The sequence below is a fragment of the Brachycentrus maculatus genome, unplaced genomic scaffold, assembly GCF_059751285.1.
Source record: "Brachycentrus maculatus isolate JH-2025_06_01 unplaced genomic scaffold, ASM5975128v1 h1tg000342l, whole genome shotgun sequence".
In the NCBI taxonomy this organism is placed as follows: Eukaryota; Metazoa; Arthropoda; class Insecta; order Trichoptera; family Brachycentridae; genus Brachycentrus; species Brachycentrus maculatus.
Window position 1 is genome coordinate 318,539 of NW_028281091.1, and position 20,546 is coordinate 339,084.

At 40.1% G+C, this 20,546-nt stretch overlaps 1 protein-coding gene across 1 annotated transcript; it reads left to right on the top strand.

The window, feature by feature from the left end:
• Positions 1-818: 818 nt before the first annotated feature.
• Positions 819-19,869, top strand: Dhx15 (DEAH-box helicase 15). The gene is made up of 15 exons (XM_088269220.1): positions 819-974; positions 2,611-2,747; positions 4,369-4,480; positions 5,128-5,304; positions 5,968-6,206; positions 8,163-8,294; positions 11,082-11,257; positions 11,985-12,091; positions 12,829-13,025; positions 14,410-14,505; positions 15,864-16,001; positions 16,479-16,601; positions 17,586-17,776; positions 18,939-19,101; positions 19,434-19,869. Exons 1-15 carry the CDS (start codon positions 925-927, stop codon positions 19,559-19,561), a joined length of 2,166 nt encoding a protein of 721 aa, XP_088125346.1. The 5' UTR covers positions 819-924; the 3' UTR covers positions 19,562-19,869.
• The last annotated feature ends 677 nt before the right edge of the window (positions 19,870-20,546 follow it).

Below are 20,546 nucleotides of genomic sequence, written 5' to 3' on the forward strand. Positions count from 1 at the left end.
TCTTCCTGAGATATGACCTTTAAGCCTTCCAGGTAAAAGCTTTTTCGATATCTCTTATAAGGGGTCCCCCTTTCATATGAAAATGTGGGACGATATCAAAGGAAAAAAATGCATTTGTTTTGCAAATTAATTTTCATACAAATTAATTCTTAAAGCGTTTTATAAATTATTTGATTTTATACTACTACTATCGTCACGCCGTTTCCCCGCAGGGGTAGGCAGACAGGATGGAACGCCACACTCTTCTGTCCTGACATACACTCCTCGCCTCCTTCACATCCATACATATAGTCATACATGCCCTCCGATTACGCAGACTTTTGATACCGCCTGATTTTAGGTTTATAAATTTACGGCACTATAATTATTTTCAGTGATCATTTTTGAAAAATTTGTGATTTTTCTGCATCATTTCATTTTAATAATGTCGACCCACTAAAAATGATATTCAATAATGGATCTTAACGTATCTATTGTAAAGAATATTTTGCGTCCAAACATTAGAACTGCAATAAAATAATTCGTAATTGCTAATATTTGAAAATAAACCGTATTGCAATGACATTAAAGATTATTTTTGTATACAGTTGATATTTAAAAGAATCAAAAATAGTATAAAATATCTTCTTTCACTGAAACTTTTTTGCAGTCAGTAGTGCTAAAGGCACTGCATGAAATCGATTTTATTTTGATTTCATCGATAATAACATGAAAACTGAAAAAAAACTTACTTCCTCATATTTTTTCCGAAAAACTTGGTGACATTTTATCTGCCGCCATTTTGTTTTCAGTTTTCTCAGGTTGGTCACGACGATCGCGAATTTAGTAACAAATTAAGCCATCTTGGTCGTGTTCTGTCTCGCGTGTTGTTTTTTTACGTTTGCTAATTATTTCTGCGTCGGTTTTAACTTTAAGTAGTTAAAAATGTCAAAACGAAGGATAGAAGTCATGGACCCTTTCATTAAAAAAAGAAGGTTCGTAGCGAAAACGTTCAATTTTGATTCCCGACCCGTTCTGACGTTTCGGAAACGTTTTGTTTTTGGTGACAGCGTGTTTTTTTTACACAAATTTGAAATGTAAACTGATAATATTTGGGGTTTAAACAGTTAAAAACCCAAAGTTATAATTTCTTTTATGTTTCGTTTATTTCAAAGGTTTTTTTGGTATCGATGTGGCAAAGCTATTGGGCTTTTAATAATTGACAAGCTAGAATTCTTTATTATTTTTAAGATATCCGCTTTAAGTTTAGGTAATTCGATGGTATTTTGTTATTTTCCGTAGTGCAGTGGTTAGCAAGTATGACTACTGTTGTTTTTGTTTACAACATTTTGAGTGTGTCCAAATACTTGTCCACAAATCTGGATTATCTCCAACTATAGGAGTCATTCTTTATATTATTTTGTTGACATCTCAACACAGATGAAGAAGAATGTGGAAGTATGGGCATTTACGGGGCTTACGACCGTCATAGGCTTTCATCTCACCATAGATGTGTCTAGTGAAATTCTAGTGATTCAAGCACTATGTTTCGAATTTGAACAATATATATAGAAGTTCCAAGAATTTGAGTAGTGTGGTTGTCAATCATGGGTAGAATTGGTGAATTTTACACGTGTGTAAAGTAATCATTTGAACCAGCCTATGACGGTCGTAAGCCCTGTAAATGCCCAGGCTACCAATTCTTCATCAATGTAGTAAATGTCAAAAAAGAGGCATAGGATGATTATCGACACTAAAGGTGTCTCAACTTGATATGAAACATCTATCGTTATACAGTCAAACTCGGTTATTTACGACTACGGTTACTTACTGTTATGGTGACTTACGGTCATTTATAAATACAACTATTTGATATCATACTAGCTTAATATTGCCCTGAAAAACATCCCAAAGGATTTTAAACTTGGAAGTATAATATATATAGTATGAAAGTATACTTGGAAGTATAGTATGTTATTGGGAAAAGAAGCAGAGGAAGACCGAGAAAAACATGGCACGATCAGGTATGCCAAATACTTGAAAGTGGTCAGGTTAGGAGTCGTAACAATCGGCGGGTATGTATGAGGAGATGCATGAACGTGGAAAAGGCGGAGAATGTTTGCAAGGACAGAGTGGTGTGGCGCTCTATTCTCTCTGCCTACCCCTGCGGGGAAGCGGCGTGGTGGTTAGTTAGTATAATATATTGACTTATGATTGACTTAAGACGGTTTCTAAATGAAGCGATTCATCCGTCTAAGAATTGCGACTGACTTTTGTCACGGAAAAATGTACCGATACGTATGTCCCTGGCAAACCAGCCACATTCTCAAACCCTATCATCGTAATACCGTAGTCACACGGGAGAAAGTGACCAAGTGCATTTATTTACAGAAACGTAATCATTGACTATTTGATATCTACTAGCTTAATATTGCCCTGAAAAACATCCCAAAGGATTTTAAACTTGGAAGTATAATATATTGACTTGGTAAAAATGACTAACTGCATTGATGTTTATTTTGTTGCCAAGCAAAAGTGACTTAAATGGCCCTCCTGAACATTTTACCTTTTGTTAGTTGGTCACTTTCTCCTGTACGACTATAATGTGTGTGTGTATTTTTTATGTTTTAGAGAGGAGAAGGGCATGCTGACGGTAGCCCAGTCTAGCGGTACCGCGCACGCGAGCACCACACCCGCTACTGGGCTCAATCCGTTCACCGGCCTGCCATTCACGGGCAGATATCACGAACTCTACAGAAAAAGAATCGGTAATTCGACACACGATACCTCATAAACATGCATATCTTCTTCATGAGCCCTCTGTCCTCCACTGCCGTATATCAGCCTCTTCCCCTTTCCATTTCCTCCGGTCGGTTGGTGCTTGCAGCCAGTTTCTACCCCCCACAGCGTCTTTGCCGTCGGACCATCTCTTTTGGGGTCTTCCGACGCCTCTTTTGTTCTCCCAAGGTCTCCATCCTAGAATTCTTGGTGTCCATCTTGTGAAGTCCTGTCTCACTATATGCCCTGCCCACTGCCATTTGAGTTTTGCCACGCGATCCATGATATCCTCTACTCTGACTCTTTTCGTGGTATCTTCATTTTTTATTCTATCCCTCGGGCTAAAACCAAGCATGGATCTTTCCATGAATCGCTGTGTGCACTTGATATATCGCCCACTTTCAAGAACGTCATAATTCAAAAATCGACAATTTTCAGTTGTGCATGTTTTCGGAATGCCCAGAAAATGTACTATATCCCAGCAAAAGCTGCATATTTTTAACTTAATATTTACCCGCTACAGGGCAGAAAATGTTGTTTTTGCATTTTGAAGAAAAGGTATTGTTTACTTATTTTTTTAATAATAATAATAAAACCCTTATCCGCAACCCAATGGTGCATAGGGCACTGTGTCTTATAAACGCAGTGTTATCATGATCGTTTTACTTATGAAGGAAAGGTGATCAGCCCTCCGCTTCAGGTACCAGTCCATGGTAATATTGAATAAATATTACAGTGAAAAAATCACTTACATTTATTTTTACTCCCCTTGGGAATCGAACCCGGGACCTCCAGAACGGTAGCCGAGCGTGCTGACCATTACACTACGGAGGCGGACATTTTTTTTTTTTAATATACTAAATATTTTTTAAATGGAGAAAAAACCTTCAGGTTTTACCTAAAAAGATCTGTTTCACAGTAAAAAGTTCAATAAGTGGCTTGATATTTATTTTTAATACATTTTATTATATTTTTAAACTTTAAAAACGATCTCCTGAAAAATCTAGTTTTTTGATTTATGACGTTCTTGAAAGGAGTGAGCGATATAACTAACATGCATATTTAACCAACATACTAACTAACCGTCGCTTCACCGCAGAGGTAGGCAGAGAGAATAGAATGCCACACCAATCTGTCTTTGTAAACAATCTTTGCTTCTTCCACGTTCATACATCTTATTATCTCATGTGTATTTGATGAGGCCTTTTCATCGATTGTTGCGCGGTATGATGGATAATCCTGAAACTATCCGGAGCATCGGTCTGTATGTTCCCGATAGTTAGCTTAGGACAGCGTGGGCATAGATAGTTTCCCATTCCTATATACAGGAGCAACCTGCCGATGGTTATGCCTGTAGGAAGAGCTACCAGTTCCTCCAGGGTATGCTCGGCTACAGCAGTCTAGAGACTAGAAGGAATGTGTATTTGATGAGGCATTTCTATCCATTGCTGCGCGGTATGATACATAATCCTGAAACTAACCGGAGCATCGGTCTGTATGTTCCCGATAGTTAGCTAAGGACAGCGTCGGCATAGATTATCACTCGCTATCTCTCTCCCCTCATGAAGTGGCCAAAGTTCTCTTCTCAACCCTGTTCTGTTTGTGTTCCAGCCCTTCCGGTGTTTGAGTACCGGGCGGAGTTCATGAAGAAGCTGGCCGAGAACCAGGTCATCGTGTTGGTCGGTGAAACTGGCTCTGGTAAAACAACTCAAATTCCACAATGGTAAGTATTCTTATTTACAACATGTTACTAATTTATTTTTTCTTAATTTTAAATTTCTTTGCATTTCACAATAAAATATAAATCTTCTTCTTCGAACCCTCATTCTCGACCCAATGGTGCATAGGGCACTGCATCATGTAAACACAGTGTTATCTTGATGGTTACCACATAAAGGAAAGGTGATCAGCCCTCCGCTTCAGGTAGGCTCTCCTCGTCCTCAGGCTGTAGGTCCTTCTGTCATATACAACGTCACCTAGGCCATGCCTTGGGATCATGTAATCTCTCTGCAGCATCCGTGAATTCTTTGGTCTTCCTCTAGATGCCTTTCTATGGCGATTGCCTGGTTAACAGTATGATCAGGGTCTCTGCGCCCTATGTGCCCATACCACCTCCAATTGCCTTTCCCCTACCTTACTATTAATGCCTGTTACAGCCAGGCTCCCACGAATGCGTCAAATCTTTATCTTGTCTCTAAGGGACACTCCAGCTGAGCACCTGAGCATTCGCATGTCAGCAGTTTCCAGTTGCCTAGAGTAGGTGTTGTACATCGTCCGGCATTCGGAGCCATAGAGGAGTGCGGGTCTGACAATTGTTTGGTAGGCTGATTGCTATTGATGTCTGTTATTATTGATGATTTTTTCATGCAGGTGCGTGGAGTACTCTCGCTCGAGCGGCAAGAAAGGCGTGGCTTGCACGCAACCGCGGCGCGTGGCGGCCATGTCCGTGGCGCAGCGTGTCTCGGAGGAGATGGATGTGCCGCTCGGCCAGGAAGTCGGGTACAGCATCCGATTCGAGGACTGCTCCGGGCCCAAGACGCTGCTCAAGTAAGTGCCGTGAGCTGGTCATCGGGCGTATAGTTTGCTTCTGAATTTCCACATTTTTAATAAATTTCACAGCTAAGTTATAAAAAATAATTGCTGTGCAAGAGGTCTGTCAGGAAGCCTAGATGCTTCTGTATCAGGTCTGGGAATGCGGTGGGACAGCTCTCAATGTACCTCGCTTATTATTATAGAGAAGGTCTGTCAGGAAGCCTAGATGCTTCTGTATCAGGTCTGGGAATGCGGTGGGACAGCTCTCAATGTACCTCGCTTATTATTATAGAGAAGGTCTGTCAGGAAGCCTAGATGCTTCTGTATCAGGTCTGGGAATGCGGTGGGACAGCTCTCAATGTACCTCGCTTATTATTATAGAGAAGGTCTGTCAGGAAGCCTAGATGCTTCTGTATCAGGTCTGGGAATGCGGTGGGACAGCTCTCAATGTACCTCGCTTATTATTATAGAGAAGGTCTGTCAGGAAGCCTAGATGCTTCTGTATCAGGTCTGGGAATGCGGTGGGACAGCTCTCAATGTACCTCGCTTATTATTATAGAGAAGGTCTGTCAGGAAGCCTAGATGCTTCTGTATCAGGTCTGGGAATGCGGTGGGAAATCTGGGAAATCTCGTACACACAAAGTCAGGTGGAGAAATGAGCGAGGAGTCTGATTCCAGGTACATGACGGACGGCATGCTGCTGCGCGAGGGCATGTCGGACCCGATCCTGGAGCAGTACCAGGTGGTGTTGCTGGACGAGGCGCACGAGCGCACGCTCGCCACTGACATCCTCATGGGCGTCCTCAAGGAGGTGGTCCGGCAGCGGCGCGACCTCAAGCTGGTCATCATGTCGGCCACGCTGGACGCGGGCAAGTTCCAGCACTACTTCGACAACGCACCGCTCATGAACGTCCCCGGTGAGTGCGATAGTTCGCGATATTTCAAGTGCGCCCAAATCTTTGGTCGCGATATTTCAAGTGCGCCCAAATCATTGGTCGCAATATTTTAACTGCGCCCAAATCTTTGGTCGCGATATTTTGAGTGTGCCTTTTTTAATAATAAAATAATAAACCCTTATCCGCACCTCAAAGGTGCATAGGGCACTGCGTCATAAGCGTGCCCTATGCACCATCAAACCTTATTTTATCTTTTTTTCCAAATCTTTAGTCGCAATATTTCGAGCGCGCCCAATTTTTTAACAATATTAGGAGATATTTAGATTGCGCCCAAATATTTTTTCACAATATTTCGAGTGCGCTGAAATCTTTGGTCACAATATTTTATTTGTGCCCAAATTTTTATTCACGTTTTTTTTCTGTGCCCAAATCTTTGTTCTAAGTGTGTCCAAATATTTTTCACAATCTTTTGCTCTATATTTTGAGAGTTCCCACATCTTTCTTCATAATATTTAAACGTGCCCAAATCGTTGTTCACTATATTTTTTAATATGCCCAAATATTTGTTCTTGTCCGCCTCCGTAGTGTAATGGTCAGCACGCTCGGCTACCGTTCTGGAGGTCCCGGGTTCGATTCCCAGGGGGGGGTCAAATAAATATAAGTGATTTTTTTCACTGTAATATTTATTTAATATTACACTGGACTGGTACCTGAAGCGGAGGGCTGATCACCTTTCCTTCATGAATGATCAAGATAGTACTGCGTTTATATGATGCAGTGCCCTATGCACCATCGGGGTGCGGATAAGGGTTTGAATGAATTCAATGAAATATATATTAAGTTGTTGGGTAATATATCCAAAATTAAACAAGGTTTATTGAATTCAATTCTACATTATTTATGTATATGTTAATACGTGACGCGTTTCCTCTTCTTAGGACATTATCAAACACTCCTCCATGTACAACATTTTGAGTGTGTCCAAATACTTGTTCACAAAATCTGGATTATCTCCAATTACAGGAGTTATTTTCATATTATTTTTTGACATCTCATCAAAGGTGAAGAAGAATATGGAAGTCTGGGCATTTACGGGGCTGACGACCGTCATAGGCTGGTTAAAGTGATCACTTTACACACGTGTAACATTCACCAATTCTACCCATTATTGTTAAATGTGATTATAATCCAGGATTCGGACCTCACATACTAATATAAAAGTTTCTGCTTAATAAAAAGCTTCTTTACATCTCACCAATAGATGTCTCTAGTGAAGTTCTAGTGATTCAAGAACAAGGTTTCTAAATTGGTTCATATATTATACAGAACTTCCAAGAATTTGAGTAGTGTGGTTGTCAATAATGGGTAGAATTGGTGAATGTTACACGTGTGTAAAGTGATCACTTAAACCAGCCTATGACGGTCGTCAGCCCCGTAAATGCCCAGACTTCCATATTCTTCTTCATCTTTGATGAGATGTCAAAAAATAGTATGAAAAAAACTCCTGTAATTGGAGATAATCCAGATTTTGTGAACAAGTATTTGGACACACTCAAAATGTTGTATGTAACTAACTAACTAACTAACTAACCATCACGCTGCTTCCCCGCAGGGGTAGGCAGAGAGAATCGAACGCCACACCACTCTGTCTTTGCAAACATTCTTTGCCTCTTCTACATTCATGCATCTCCTCATACATACCCGACGATTATTACGACTCCTGACCCGGCCGCTTTCAAGTATTTGACATACCTGATTGTGCCAAGTTATGTTGTATGTATTACCCTACAATTCAATATGGAATTCTACCAACTGTCTGCAGTTACAATCAATAAATATAAATCAGTTTGAAAATAAAATAAATAATTTCAGTCTGCCCAGATCATTTTTTCATAATATTTCAAGTGTGCCCAAATATTTTTTTCTCTTTATTTTGTGTTATACGTGACGTTGAGAGTGTGTTGTGTGTCTTTGCAGGGCGCACGCACACGGTGGAAATCTTCTACACCCCGGAGCCGGAGAGAGACTACCTGGACGCGGCCATCAAGACCGTCATACAGATCCACATGTGCGAGGAGGTGCAGGGCGACATACTGCTCTTCCTGACGGGTGAGTCCGTCCTCCCTTACGGGATGCTGATATCGCTCACTCCTTTCAAGAACGTCATAAATTAAAAAATAGTCAATTTTCAGTTGTGCATATTTTCGGAATGCCCAGAAAATGTACTATATCCCAGCAAAAGCTGCATTTGTTTAACTTAGTATTTACCAGCTACAGGGCAGAAGGTGTTGTTTTTGCATTTTGAAAAAAATGTATTGTTTAATAATTTTTTTAATACACTTAATACTGTCGGCCTCCGTAGTGTAATGGTCAGCACGCTCGGCTACCGTTATGGAGGTCCCGGGTTCAATTCCCAAAGGGGGTAAAATAAATATAAGTGATTTTTTCACTGTAATATTTATTCAATATTACCATGGACTGGTACCTGAAGCGGAGGGCTGATCACCCTTCCTTCATGTGTAAACGATCAAGATAACACTGCGTTTATATGACACAGTGCCCTATGCACCATTGGGGTGCGGATAAGGGTTTTATTTTTTATTACTATATATTTTTCAAATGGAGAAATAACCTTAAGGTTTTACCTAAAAAGATCTGTTGCACAGTAAAAAGTTCAATAAGTGGCTTGATATTTATTTTAAATACATTGTATTATATTTTTAAACTTTAGTAACGTTCTCCTGAAAAATCAGTTTTTTTTATTTATGACGTTCTTGAAAGGAGTTAACGATGTGGCTAGTCTGAGATCAGAGTATTATCAGACGGGAGGAATATCTAATTTAACACACTCAACCTATAAAGGATTGTATTAGACTCGTCAAGTGTTTATAACAGCTGACGTAATCAATATTTTCATTCGTCATTTTCTTTTGCGAAATTCGGCTTCATAAAAACGTTGTTTTTGTAAGTTGGTAACGAATGACGTCGCAGAAACGAATCTACACTGCTACTATTACAGCTCTATAAAGCGGATACATAAAGGGATACGCCCCATAACACACCCGATGACTCTTGGGAACTACTTTTAGTAGCTGCATTTTACATGTTGACATATCGCTCACTCCTTTCAGCAACATCAATATAAAAAAACTTGATTTTCCAGGAGAGTTTCAAAATATATTAAAATGTATTAAGAATAAATATCAAGCCACTTGTTGAACTTTTTACTGTGCAACAGATCTTTTCAGGTAAAACCTGAAGGTTTTTTCTCCATTTGAAAATTATTTAGTATATTTAAAAAAATAATTAAAACAATACTACTTCTTCAAAATGCAAAAACAACACTTTCTGCCCTGTAGCGGGTAAATATTAAGTTAAAAATATGCCGCTTTTGCTGGGATATAGTACATTTTCTGGGCATTCCGAAAATATGCACAGCTAAAAATTGACGATTTTTTATATATGAAAGGAGTGAGCTAGTGTCTAGTCTGAGATCAGCATGGTCCAATTAGGTCGTGCAACTGTAGGAAAGGATACTTTTCTCCAAAGGCGTGGACAGTATGGAGAATGAGCCAATAATTGTGCGTAAAGCGCCCGCCCGGCACTATGCTAACGTGCAAAGGCAAATAGCCGCAAGTTAAATACAGTTGTTTCGAGATAAAAGAGTTTAAAGTTAACTTAAAACGATGCTTTTTGCCAACACATGTATCAAATAAATACAATTTTGCAGCTATTTGGATAATGAATATCTTGGTAAAGGAAAGAGATAGAACAAAGTCTGTGACTATATATCGACATGCCCTACGTAAAGTGTTCTAACTACATTTTTGTCAATTTTGAGATATTTGGTGTACGTTATCAACTGACCGTTACCTTCTTCTTCATCTTCTTGCTCAATGCTGAGCGTCGTGGTCTTCTGGAATGTCAGGCACTTGGTGCACAAGTCCTCTCCATTCTTCCCGGTCCTGGGCCAACTTGATGGCAGCGTTTAGCGAGGATCCGGTTAATTCCTTTATTTGGTCTGTCCATCTTGTTGGAGACCGTCCTCTTGCCCGCTTGCCTTCAACTGTACCTGTTACTACCAGTTTTTCAAGACTCTTCTCGTTCTTTCTGGCGATATGCCCAAAGTAGGACAGAATCCTTTTCCTGCAAGTCGTGGAGAGTCTTTCTGCCACTGACAGTTCGCGGAGAATGGAGACGTTTGTGCGTCTTGCAGTCCAAGGAATATATATAAACCGTTACCTACAAATATATATAAACAAAAAAATATATATAAAACAAATTACGTCCTAGTTTTCAGGCGTATAAGACGCTATCTAAATGGAATTTTCGAAATGAACTGAACTCCTAAAACGCCAACTACTTAATTTTGACAATGCATAAAGTTTTAAAACGATTTAACATATTATTTTTATCGTGTTTTTGAATGAATAATACTAGTATAGAATTTCAGATAAAACCGTTGTTAATAAAGAAGAATACCTCGAAAAAAAATTCTAAGCCTCTCTCCTGTAAAGTAACAGATTTGCAGATAGGGTACTTTACGTAGGGGCCGTCCATATAATATAGGCCAGTTATAAGAATGCTTTGAGCCGTGTTAAGCCAAACAGCCCAGTCGCTAGGTAATTTTAATTTGTAATATTTATATATTAATTTAATAATAATTAATAAATAAATGTTACGAAATCAAATTACCTAGCAACTGGGCACTGCCCGTTGCTATTTATGAGAAGGCGACTCCAAGATAAACTTTAACTTCTATCTATCAAAACGCTCACTTCTTTCAACAACGTCATATATAAAAAATCGTTTAAAAAACTTGAGTTACGGCTAGTTGACTTTACACTTTAGTATGCATGTCTGGTTGACGACCGAGATTGGTTTCCGCGCTTCCAGGGCAAGAGGAGATCGAAGAGGCCTGCAAGCGCGTCAAGTCGGAGATGGACAAGCTCGGCCCGGAGGTGGGCGAGCTAAAGTGCATCCCGCTGTACTCCACGCTGCCGCCGAACCTGCAGCAGCGCATCTTCGAGCAGGCGCCGCCCAACAAGGCCAACGGCGCCATCGGCAGGAAGGTAACGTCTGGTCTCCGATTTCTCACGGTCCTGCAGAAAAAATCTAAAGCATTTTACCTTACTGAACGGAGGCTGTCTGCCTCCGTAGCACTCTTTTTTTTATTTATTCATTTGGCAGTTATCCAGTGAGAGGATATGGCACTGTCAAGTCTTATTTTTATGTACAATCAAAATTATATCTAATACTATCCCTTTCAATGCCGGAAAGCTGTGAATTTTTCAACAATAAAAAAACTTTAAAAAAGTATGTTATGAAAACTTACCAAATATATACACCGTGTGGCGTTTGAGCTGCCGCTTACTCAGAAAACACACAGTTTAAATATTCAGGGCTGTCTTGGGACTATCAAACCTTTGTTGTGGGTAAATCGTGTATCATGGCTGTGTGCTAGAAGATTTCTATATTTTTGTCTAGTAAATATAAAGGATATTATGAAACCTTGCCAAATATATACACCGTGTGGCGTTTGAGCTGCCGCTTACTCAGAAAACACACAGTTTAAATATTCAGGGCTGTCTTGGGACTATCAAACCTTCGTTGTGGGTAAATCGTATATCATGGCCGTGTACTAGAAGAGATGCAAGCATTTGTAGCTTCCGAAACCAGTCGTTAAAATAATTAAAGTGGTAAATAAAAAGTGTTCTCATGTACGATTTCATCATGTCTTACCACAAGGTGAATGCCGAAGCAATAAATAAAATATATTTTATTGTCGTTTTTATTCAGGTCGTTGTTTCCACCAACATTGCCGAGACTTCGCTGACCATTGACGGAGTGGTTTTCGTGATTGATCCCGGATTCGCAAAACAAAAAGTCTACAATCCCCGGATCAGGTAACTAACTTTCACCGTTATAGATCAATTTCAATATATTTGTTTCTTCTTAGTTTAGACTGAATGCAGTCGGGATGCCATCTCTCAGTGCGGCAAGACCATGTATGGTAGATGTTCCAGTGGGGATATAAGGAAAGGGTGCAAGGCTGAGATGAGCACTATCCAGCAAACTAAGGAAGGCGGCTTGGGATGGTTTGGGAAGGATGAGAGTAGACTGGATGCAGTCGGGATGCCATCTCTCAGTGCGGCAAGACCATGTATGGTAGATGTTCCAGTGGGGATATAAGGAAAGGGTGCAAGGCTGAGATGAGCACTATCCAGCAAACTAAGGAAGGCGGCTTGGGATGGTTTGGGAAGGATGAGAGTAGACTGGATGCAGTCGGGATGCCATCTCTCAGTGCGGCAAGACCATGTATGGTAGATGTTCCAATGGTGATATAAGGAAAGGGTGCAAGGCTGAGATGAGCACTATCCAGCAAACTAAGGAAGGCGGCTTGGGATGGTTTGGGAAGGATGAGAGTAGACTGGATGCAGTCGGGATGCCATCTCTCAGTGCGGCAAGACCATGTATGGTAGATGTTCCAATGGTGATATGAGGAAAGGGTGCAAGGCTGAGATGGGCATTATCATAAGAAGGATGAGAGTAGACTGAATGCATATGAAATGCGATCTCTCAAGAACAAGAGCATTATTTGTTTGCAATATTCACGCTGTTTCTTCTTCTCCCTCCTCGCCAGGGTGGAGTCCCTGCTGGTGTCGCCCATCAGCAAGGCGTCCGCGCAGCAGCGGGCGGGCCGCGCTGGGCGCACGCGTCCCGGGAAGTGCTTCCGGCTGTACACAGAGAAGGCCTACCGGAACGAGATGCAGGACAACACATACCCGGAGATACTCCGCTCCAACCTCGGCTCCGTGGTGCTGCAGCTGAAGAAGCTAGGTGAGCAAAGTGCAGTGTTTGTGTCATTCATCTCCGTATGGCCAGCACGCTGGGCTACCGTTCTGGAGGTCCTGGGTTCGATTTTCACTCTAATATTTATTCAGTATTACCCTGGACTGGTACCTGAAGCGGAGGGCTGATCACCTTTCCTTCGCGTGTTAACAATCAATATAACGCTGTGTGTGTGTATATATGATGCAGTGCCCTATGCACCATTGGGGTGCGGATAAGGGTTTGAATGAAAAAAATGAATTTTGAATTACCTAATGTCCAAGTGACTCTGAAATCTAGACCCACCAAGCCACCTGTGTGTCTTGTCGGTGGAGTTCCTTTTACATACATTTTTTATAGTTTTTATCCATTTTAATTCATTTTTATCTATTTTACACACAAAAAAGTGAGAAAAAAATTAAAAATAAAAACTATTTTTACAATTTTCATAGAATGAACTCTTGATCATTTACCCATTCCTTTATTTTGCCTTTGTTCCATATTTTGTTTTGACCTCTAACCTCCGTCGGTGACAAATTAAAAATGTTTGTAACGATATATTGCAGTGTTGGACTCCCATATTTATTGTTAATTCTTGGGACTATCAAACCTTTGTTGTGGGTAAATCGTGTATCATGGCTGTGTACTAGAAGATTTCTATATTTTTGTCTAGTAGATATAAAGGATATTATGAAACCTTGCCAAATATATACACCGTGTGGCGTTTGAGCTGCCGCTTACTCAGAAAACACACAGTTTAAATATTCAGGGCTGTCTTGGGACTATCAACCCTTCGTTGTGGGTAAATCGTGTATCATGGCCGTGTACTAGAAGATTTCTATATTTTGTGCTAGTTTGTCGTTCAACGATTCAACGACTTAGGTATCTTAGTTTTAGTTTTATGAAGTTACTTGCGAGATTGCATAGGAGTTGCGTTGAGTTTGCATACTTAGCTCACTCCTTTCAAGAATGTCATAAATCAAAAATCGTCAATTTTCAGTTGTAAATGTTTTCGGAATGCCCAGAAAATGCACTATATCCCAGCAAAAGAGGCGAATTTTTAACTTAATATTTACCCGCTACCGGGCAGAAAGTGTTGTTTTTGCATTTTGAAGAAAAGGTATTGTTTAATTATTTTTTTAAACATTCTAAATATTTTTCAAATGGAGAAAAAACATTCAGGTATTACCTAAAAAGATCTGTTGCACAGTAAAAAGCTCAAGAAGTGGCTTGATATATATTTTTAATAAATTGTATTATATTTTTAAACCTTAAAAACATTCTTCTGAAAAATCAAGTTTTTTGATTTATGACGTTCTTGAAAGAAGTGAGCGACTTGTGAGTTTACTAAAGTACTATTGAAGATTTTGTTGATTTTTTTTTCACCCTGCAGGCATTGACGACTTGGTACACTTTGACTTCATGGATCCCCCGGCTCCGGAGACGCTCATGAGAGCCCTTGAGCTCCTCAACTATCTGGCGGCGCTAGGTGAGTTCCCCGATGTGCTCGAAAAGTCCCATCGCTCCGACTCCTGAGATTCTAATAATAATTAACCGGATCCGCGCGGCTCGCATAACCGTATGTGTTTTCACAAAACATGCCCCATACGCGGCTGACATAAGCGTATGTGTTTTTACTTTGCTCCAAGTTTCCAACCTCAGTTCAACTTGGAGGAATTTTTTATGGTGTGGAACTTTAGATAAAATAATACGTCAATCCTTGGCCTTATGACATCTGTTGAAATATCTGACTAATAATTTGTAACATTACAAGGATAAATAAAAGAACAGATCCCTGATTTTTCTTGCGGCCGGTAATTAGTCCGCGCCATAATCATGCCCTATATCTGTCTCACTCTCGACGGTACGCATCGCCAGTGGGTAAGAGTGACACACGATGCGTGCTTTGATTTATTTATGTTACGATCTTATTTGTTTATATTACGATATATTTCGAGAATAATGTGACACACGTGTATTATAGAGTACCAAAAAGGCACAATGAATGCCATTGAACGTTTATGTTTAGAAAAATAAATTGTTTCTTAACTAAATACATGATAAAAGTAATCATTTAAAAAACGGCAAAATACCACACGGGCGCCTCTTAGGAACAAAGTTAATGCGGTTAAAAGTTTAATATACTAAATATTTTTCAAATGGAGAAAAAACCTTCAGGTTCTACCTAAAAAGATCTGTTGCACAGTAAAAAGTTCAGTAAGTGGCTTGATATTTATTTTCTATACATTGTACATGTTATATTTTAAACATCAAAAACGTTCTCCTGAAAAATCAAGTTTTTCAATTTATGACGTTCTTGAAAGGAGTCAGCGAAATGTGGGATTATTTAATTGGCTTTTATCATTGTCAATATAACTATATTTTATATATATTATTTCGGGAAATAAAAAGACTTTGTGTTTTGATCCACTCACATTTTTATTAACCAACCAGTTTCGGCAACAACCTGTTGCCCTCTTCAGGGTTTAATTTATGACAACAACCTGTACACTGTTTCTTTTATATATATATATATATATATATATATATATATATATATATATATATATATATATATATATATATATATATATATATATATATATATATATATATATATATATATATATATATATATATATATATATATATATGTTTAGTCATAAATTAAACCCTGAAGAGGGCAACAGGTTGTTGCCGAAACTAGTTGGTTATTAAAAATGTCAATATGATCCACAAAGTTAATGTTTTCAATATTCAAAACATATTTTTTTATATTTTTCTACCTACAAGCTGTATATATCCCAAACAAATAAAACATGTATTGACCCGTTGAATGGTTTCCAGATGATGACGGCAACTTGACCGATCTGGGGGCCGTGATGGCCGAGTTCCCCCTGGACCCGCAGCTGGCCAAGATGCTGATAGCCTCCTGCAATCACAACTGCTCCAACGAGATCCTCTCCATCACGGCAATGCTTTCTGGTAAGCGTGAGGATCGACTGTTGGTCTGACACTCAGCACTATCAAGTTTAGTCTGAAAAACTGGGACAAGAGCCCAGAGATCTGGTCCAACAGCTCAGGGACGAAACACACATTAAAAGCTGTCCCACAGCATGCCCAGACCTGATACAGAAGCATCTAGGCTTCCTGACAGATCTGCTCTTGCTAAATGTGAACACTATAAAATAGTATCCCGATTTTACTGCGAATTTACATTTAAAAGCTTTCAATACACCTGTCACTGCCAATCTAAATAAATACAAGATTGTAAGTCCATCACCAAATTTTCTAGAAGTACCCCGGTGCAGGCAGTGAAAGGGATTAGTGTTTAGTCCAGTTAGTCATGATAACACTGTGTCCATTCGATGCAGTGCCCTATGCACCATTGGGATAAGGGTTATAAGTAAGTATAAAGTACCTCCACAATTGGTGAAATTTAATGTGCATTTTGTTTTGCAGTACCGCAGTGCTTTGTGCGGCCGAACGAGGCGAGGAAAGCGGCCGACGATGCGAAAATGCGCTTTGCCCACATTGACGGTGATCACCTCACGTTGCTGAACGTCTACCACGCCTTCAAACAGAGTAAGTTCCATATAATTTTTTGACATCTCATCAAAGATGAAAAAGAATGCGGAAGTCTGGGCATTTACGGGGCTGACGACCGTCATAGGCTGATCACTTTACGCACGTGTAACATTCACCAATTCTACCCATTATCGACAACCACACTACTCAAATTCTTGGAAGTTCTATATATATATGAACCAATTTAGAAACCTTTTTCTTGAATCACTAGAACTTCACTAGAGACATCTATTGGTGAGATGTAAAGAAGCTTTTTATTGAGCAGAAACTCTTGTATTAGTATGTGAGGTCCGAATCCTGGATATCAATCACACACATCGCTCACTCCTTTCAAGAACGTCATAAATAAAAAAACTTGATTTTTCAGGAGAGCATTTTTAAAGTTTAAAAATAAAATACAATGTATTAAAAAAAATATCAAGCCAGTTATTGAAATTTTTACTGTGTAACAGATCGTTTTAGGTAAAACCGGAAGGTTTTTTTCTCCATTTGAAAAATGTTAAGTATATTTAATTATATTTGTCCGCCTCCGTAGTGTAATGGTCAGCGTGCTCTGCTACCGTTCTGGAGGTCCCGGGTTCGATTCCCAGGGGGGGTCAAATAAATATAAGTGATTTTTTCACTCTCATATTTATTCAATATCACCCTGGACTGGTACCTGAAGCTGAGGGCTGATCACCGTTCTTTCGTATGTTAACGATCAAGACAACACTGTGTTTATATGATGCAGTGCCCTATGCACCATTGGTTGCGGATAAGGGCTGATCACCTTTCCTTCGTGTGTTAACGATCAAGACAACACTGTGTTTGTATAATGCAGTACCCTATGCACCATCGGGGTGCGGATAAGGGTTTGAATTGAATTAAAATTGAATGGTATAAAAAAATATGCTGTCGGACCATCTCTTTTGGGGTCTTCCGACGCCTCTTTTGCTCTCGAAAATTGCGAGGATATTAATCTGTGATTGACTGGCGGTCCAGACATGGAGGAGACCAGCTGGTGCTACGACAACTTTGTGAACTACCGCTCGCTCAAGTCGGGCGACAACGTGCGCCAGCAGCTGGCACGCATCATGGACCGCTTCAAGCTCAAACGCACGAGCACGCAGTTCACCAGCAAGAACTACTACATCAACATCCGCAAGGCGCTCGTGGACGGCTTCTTCATGCAGGTAACCTACCTACCTACCTATATACATATATATGTATATATATATCTTCTTCCAGGCTCCATCCCAACTTCTCCTCGTCCTCAGGCTGTAGGTCCTTCTGTCATATACAACGTCACCTAGGCCATGCCTTGGAATCATGTTATCTCTCTGCAGCATCCATAAATTCTTTGGTCTTCCTCTAGATGGCTTTCTATGGCGATTGCCTGGTTCACAATATGATCAGGGTCTCTGCGCCCTATGTGCCCATACCACCTCCAATTGCCTTTCCCCTACCTTACTATTGATGCCTGTTACAGCCAGGCTTCCACGAATGCTTCAACTCTTTATTCTGTCTCCAAGGGACACTCCAGATGATCACCTGAGCATTCGCATTTCAGCAGTTTCTAGTTGCCTAGAGTAGGTGTTGTACATCGTCCGGCATTCGGAGCCAGAGAGGAGTGCGGGTCTCTGACAATTCGCTCACTCCTTTCAAGAACGTCATCGTTGGATGAGTTGACTGCTCAAACTACGCTATCACCCAGCCACGGTGACATTACACAACCCTGTTTAACCCACACGTTCTTTTGTTTTTTGTCCTCCCCTTACGGGGGTGGTGTTTGGATCCTCTGGCTTTGTTCACCCAAGAAGTCTTTCTTTATTTATGCTTTTTTTTTTCTTAATGTAAATTACAGTGCTTTTTTTATATTAGTTACTAGTTGTGTATTACTTTAGTCTTTAAGTCATTGTTTTTGGGTTCGTCTTAAATTATATATTTTTTTATATCATTGTTATTTATTTTTTTTTTTCTTATTGTTTTAATTTATTAAAGGAAAAGAGGTAATGAGGGAATCCCGAGGGGACGAAGTGTCAGCCTCTGTCCGTACATCCTCCTCCCCCCTCATTAATTGAATAGACCATTATTTATTTAATCAGAAATATTTTGAAGATTTTCCTCTATGTGCAGCTGACAGAGAGTCCCTCAGGACTCTATACCTGCTGCGGGTGGATGCTCTATACCCTTCTATACCCTACCTTTGTGTGAGTATAGTACTTGATGTGATGTGTGTCTGCGTGCTTGCGCAGGTGGCCTGTGATATTACACAACCCTGTTTAACGCCCTTCTATACCCTACCTTTGTGCGAGTATAGTACTTGATGTGATGTGTGTCTGCGTGCTTGCGCAGGTGGCCCACCTGGAGCGCACCGGGCACTACCTGACGGTGAAGGACAACCAGGTGGTGCAGCTGCACCCGTCCACGTGCCTGGACCACAAGCCCGACTGGGTCATCTACAACGAGTTTGTGCTCACCACCAAGAACTACATCCGCACTGTCACCGACATCAACCGTGAGTCACAATGGCAATTTGTTTTTTTCTTTTGCATTTTTCTTATCAGTTAATCCGTAGTCCATGCGTTACTTTGTGTATAATAATATACTTCCATGGTGTAGTACAATTATATATGATATTACGGAGCTAAATCTAATAATTTTACAACATTTTGAGTGTGTCCAAATACCTGTTCACAAAATCTGGATTATATCCAATTACAGGAGTTATTTAACAAGTATTTGGACACACTCAAAATGTTGTAAAAGAAAAAGGTTCCTTCAGGTAGTTTAGACTTGTGGACAGTCTGGTGAAATCTGAGATTGATGTTTATATTACCTCTGTTCCAGCTCAATGGCTACTGCAGATAGCCCCGCAGTACTACGACATGAACAACTTCCCGCAGTGCGAGGCCCGGCTGCAGCTGGAGATCCTGCAGGAGAAGCTGGACTCCAAGCACTACCAGGAGGGCTTCTAGACGATCGCCGCCATCGCTCACAGCCGCAGGTAATCCCGTGTTAACTTTGCACAAAATGTAAGAGCACAGTTAACGTGGGATTACCAGGCAGATATCTCTTGGACTTTCGAATGTTTTTTCGATTTTCACAGCCCTTGTGATGGTCACCGCTATCGGATATTGTAACACGCGGGGCTGTGTTCTACCTTGTAAATTATTGTAGACTTGGCAGCTCGGCTATCCAAACTTAAAACACAGTAAGGGACATTTTTTGTGGTATGTTTTTTTTTGCATTTTTGGACTAAGTAGAATCTACTTAGTTCAAAAATGCAAAAAAAACGTACTGCAAAAAATGTCCCTTACTGTGTTTTAAGTTTGGACAGCCAAGCTGTTGATGCTGTAGGCTTGGTGCTTAGCAGGTAATCTCATGTTAACTTTGCCCAAAACATGTGAGCACAGTTAACGCGGAATTACCTGGCGGATATCTCTTGGATTTTCGAATGTTCCTTCGATTTTTACAGCCCTTGTAATGGTCACTGCTATCGGATACACGCGAGGCTGTTCGACCTTGTAAATTATTGTAGACTGACAGCTGTTGAGGCGTGGTGTTTAACAGGTAATCCGGCGTTTACTTTGCCCAAAACACTGTAAGGGCGTGGTAACGCGGGATTATCTGGGAAACATTTTCTTGGATTTTAGAGTCATTTAGTTCAGGCATGTCTACTCGCGGCCCACGAATAATATATTTATTGTAAGTGCAGACAGTTGGTAGAATTCCATATTGAATTGTTGGGTAATATACTCAAAATTATACACGGTTATTGGATTGAATTCTGCTTTTATTAACATATATATATATATTATAATATGTGACGCGTTTCCTCTTATTAAGACAATTATCAAATTTGATCATATCATATATCGCTCACTCCTTTCAACAACGTCATATATCGATAAACTTGATTTTTCAGGAGATCGTTTTTAAGTTTAAGAATATAATAAAATG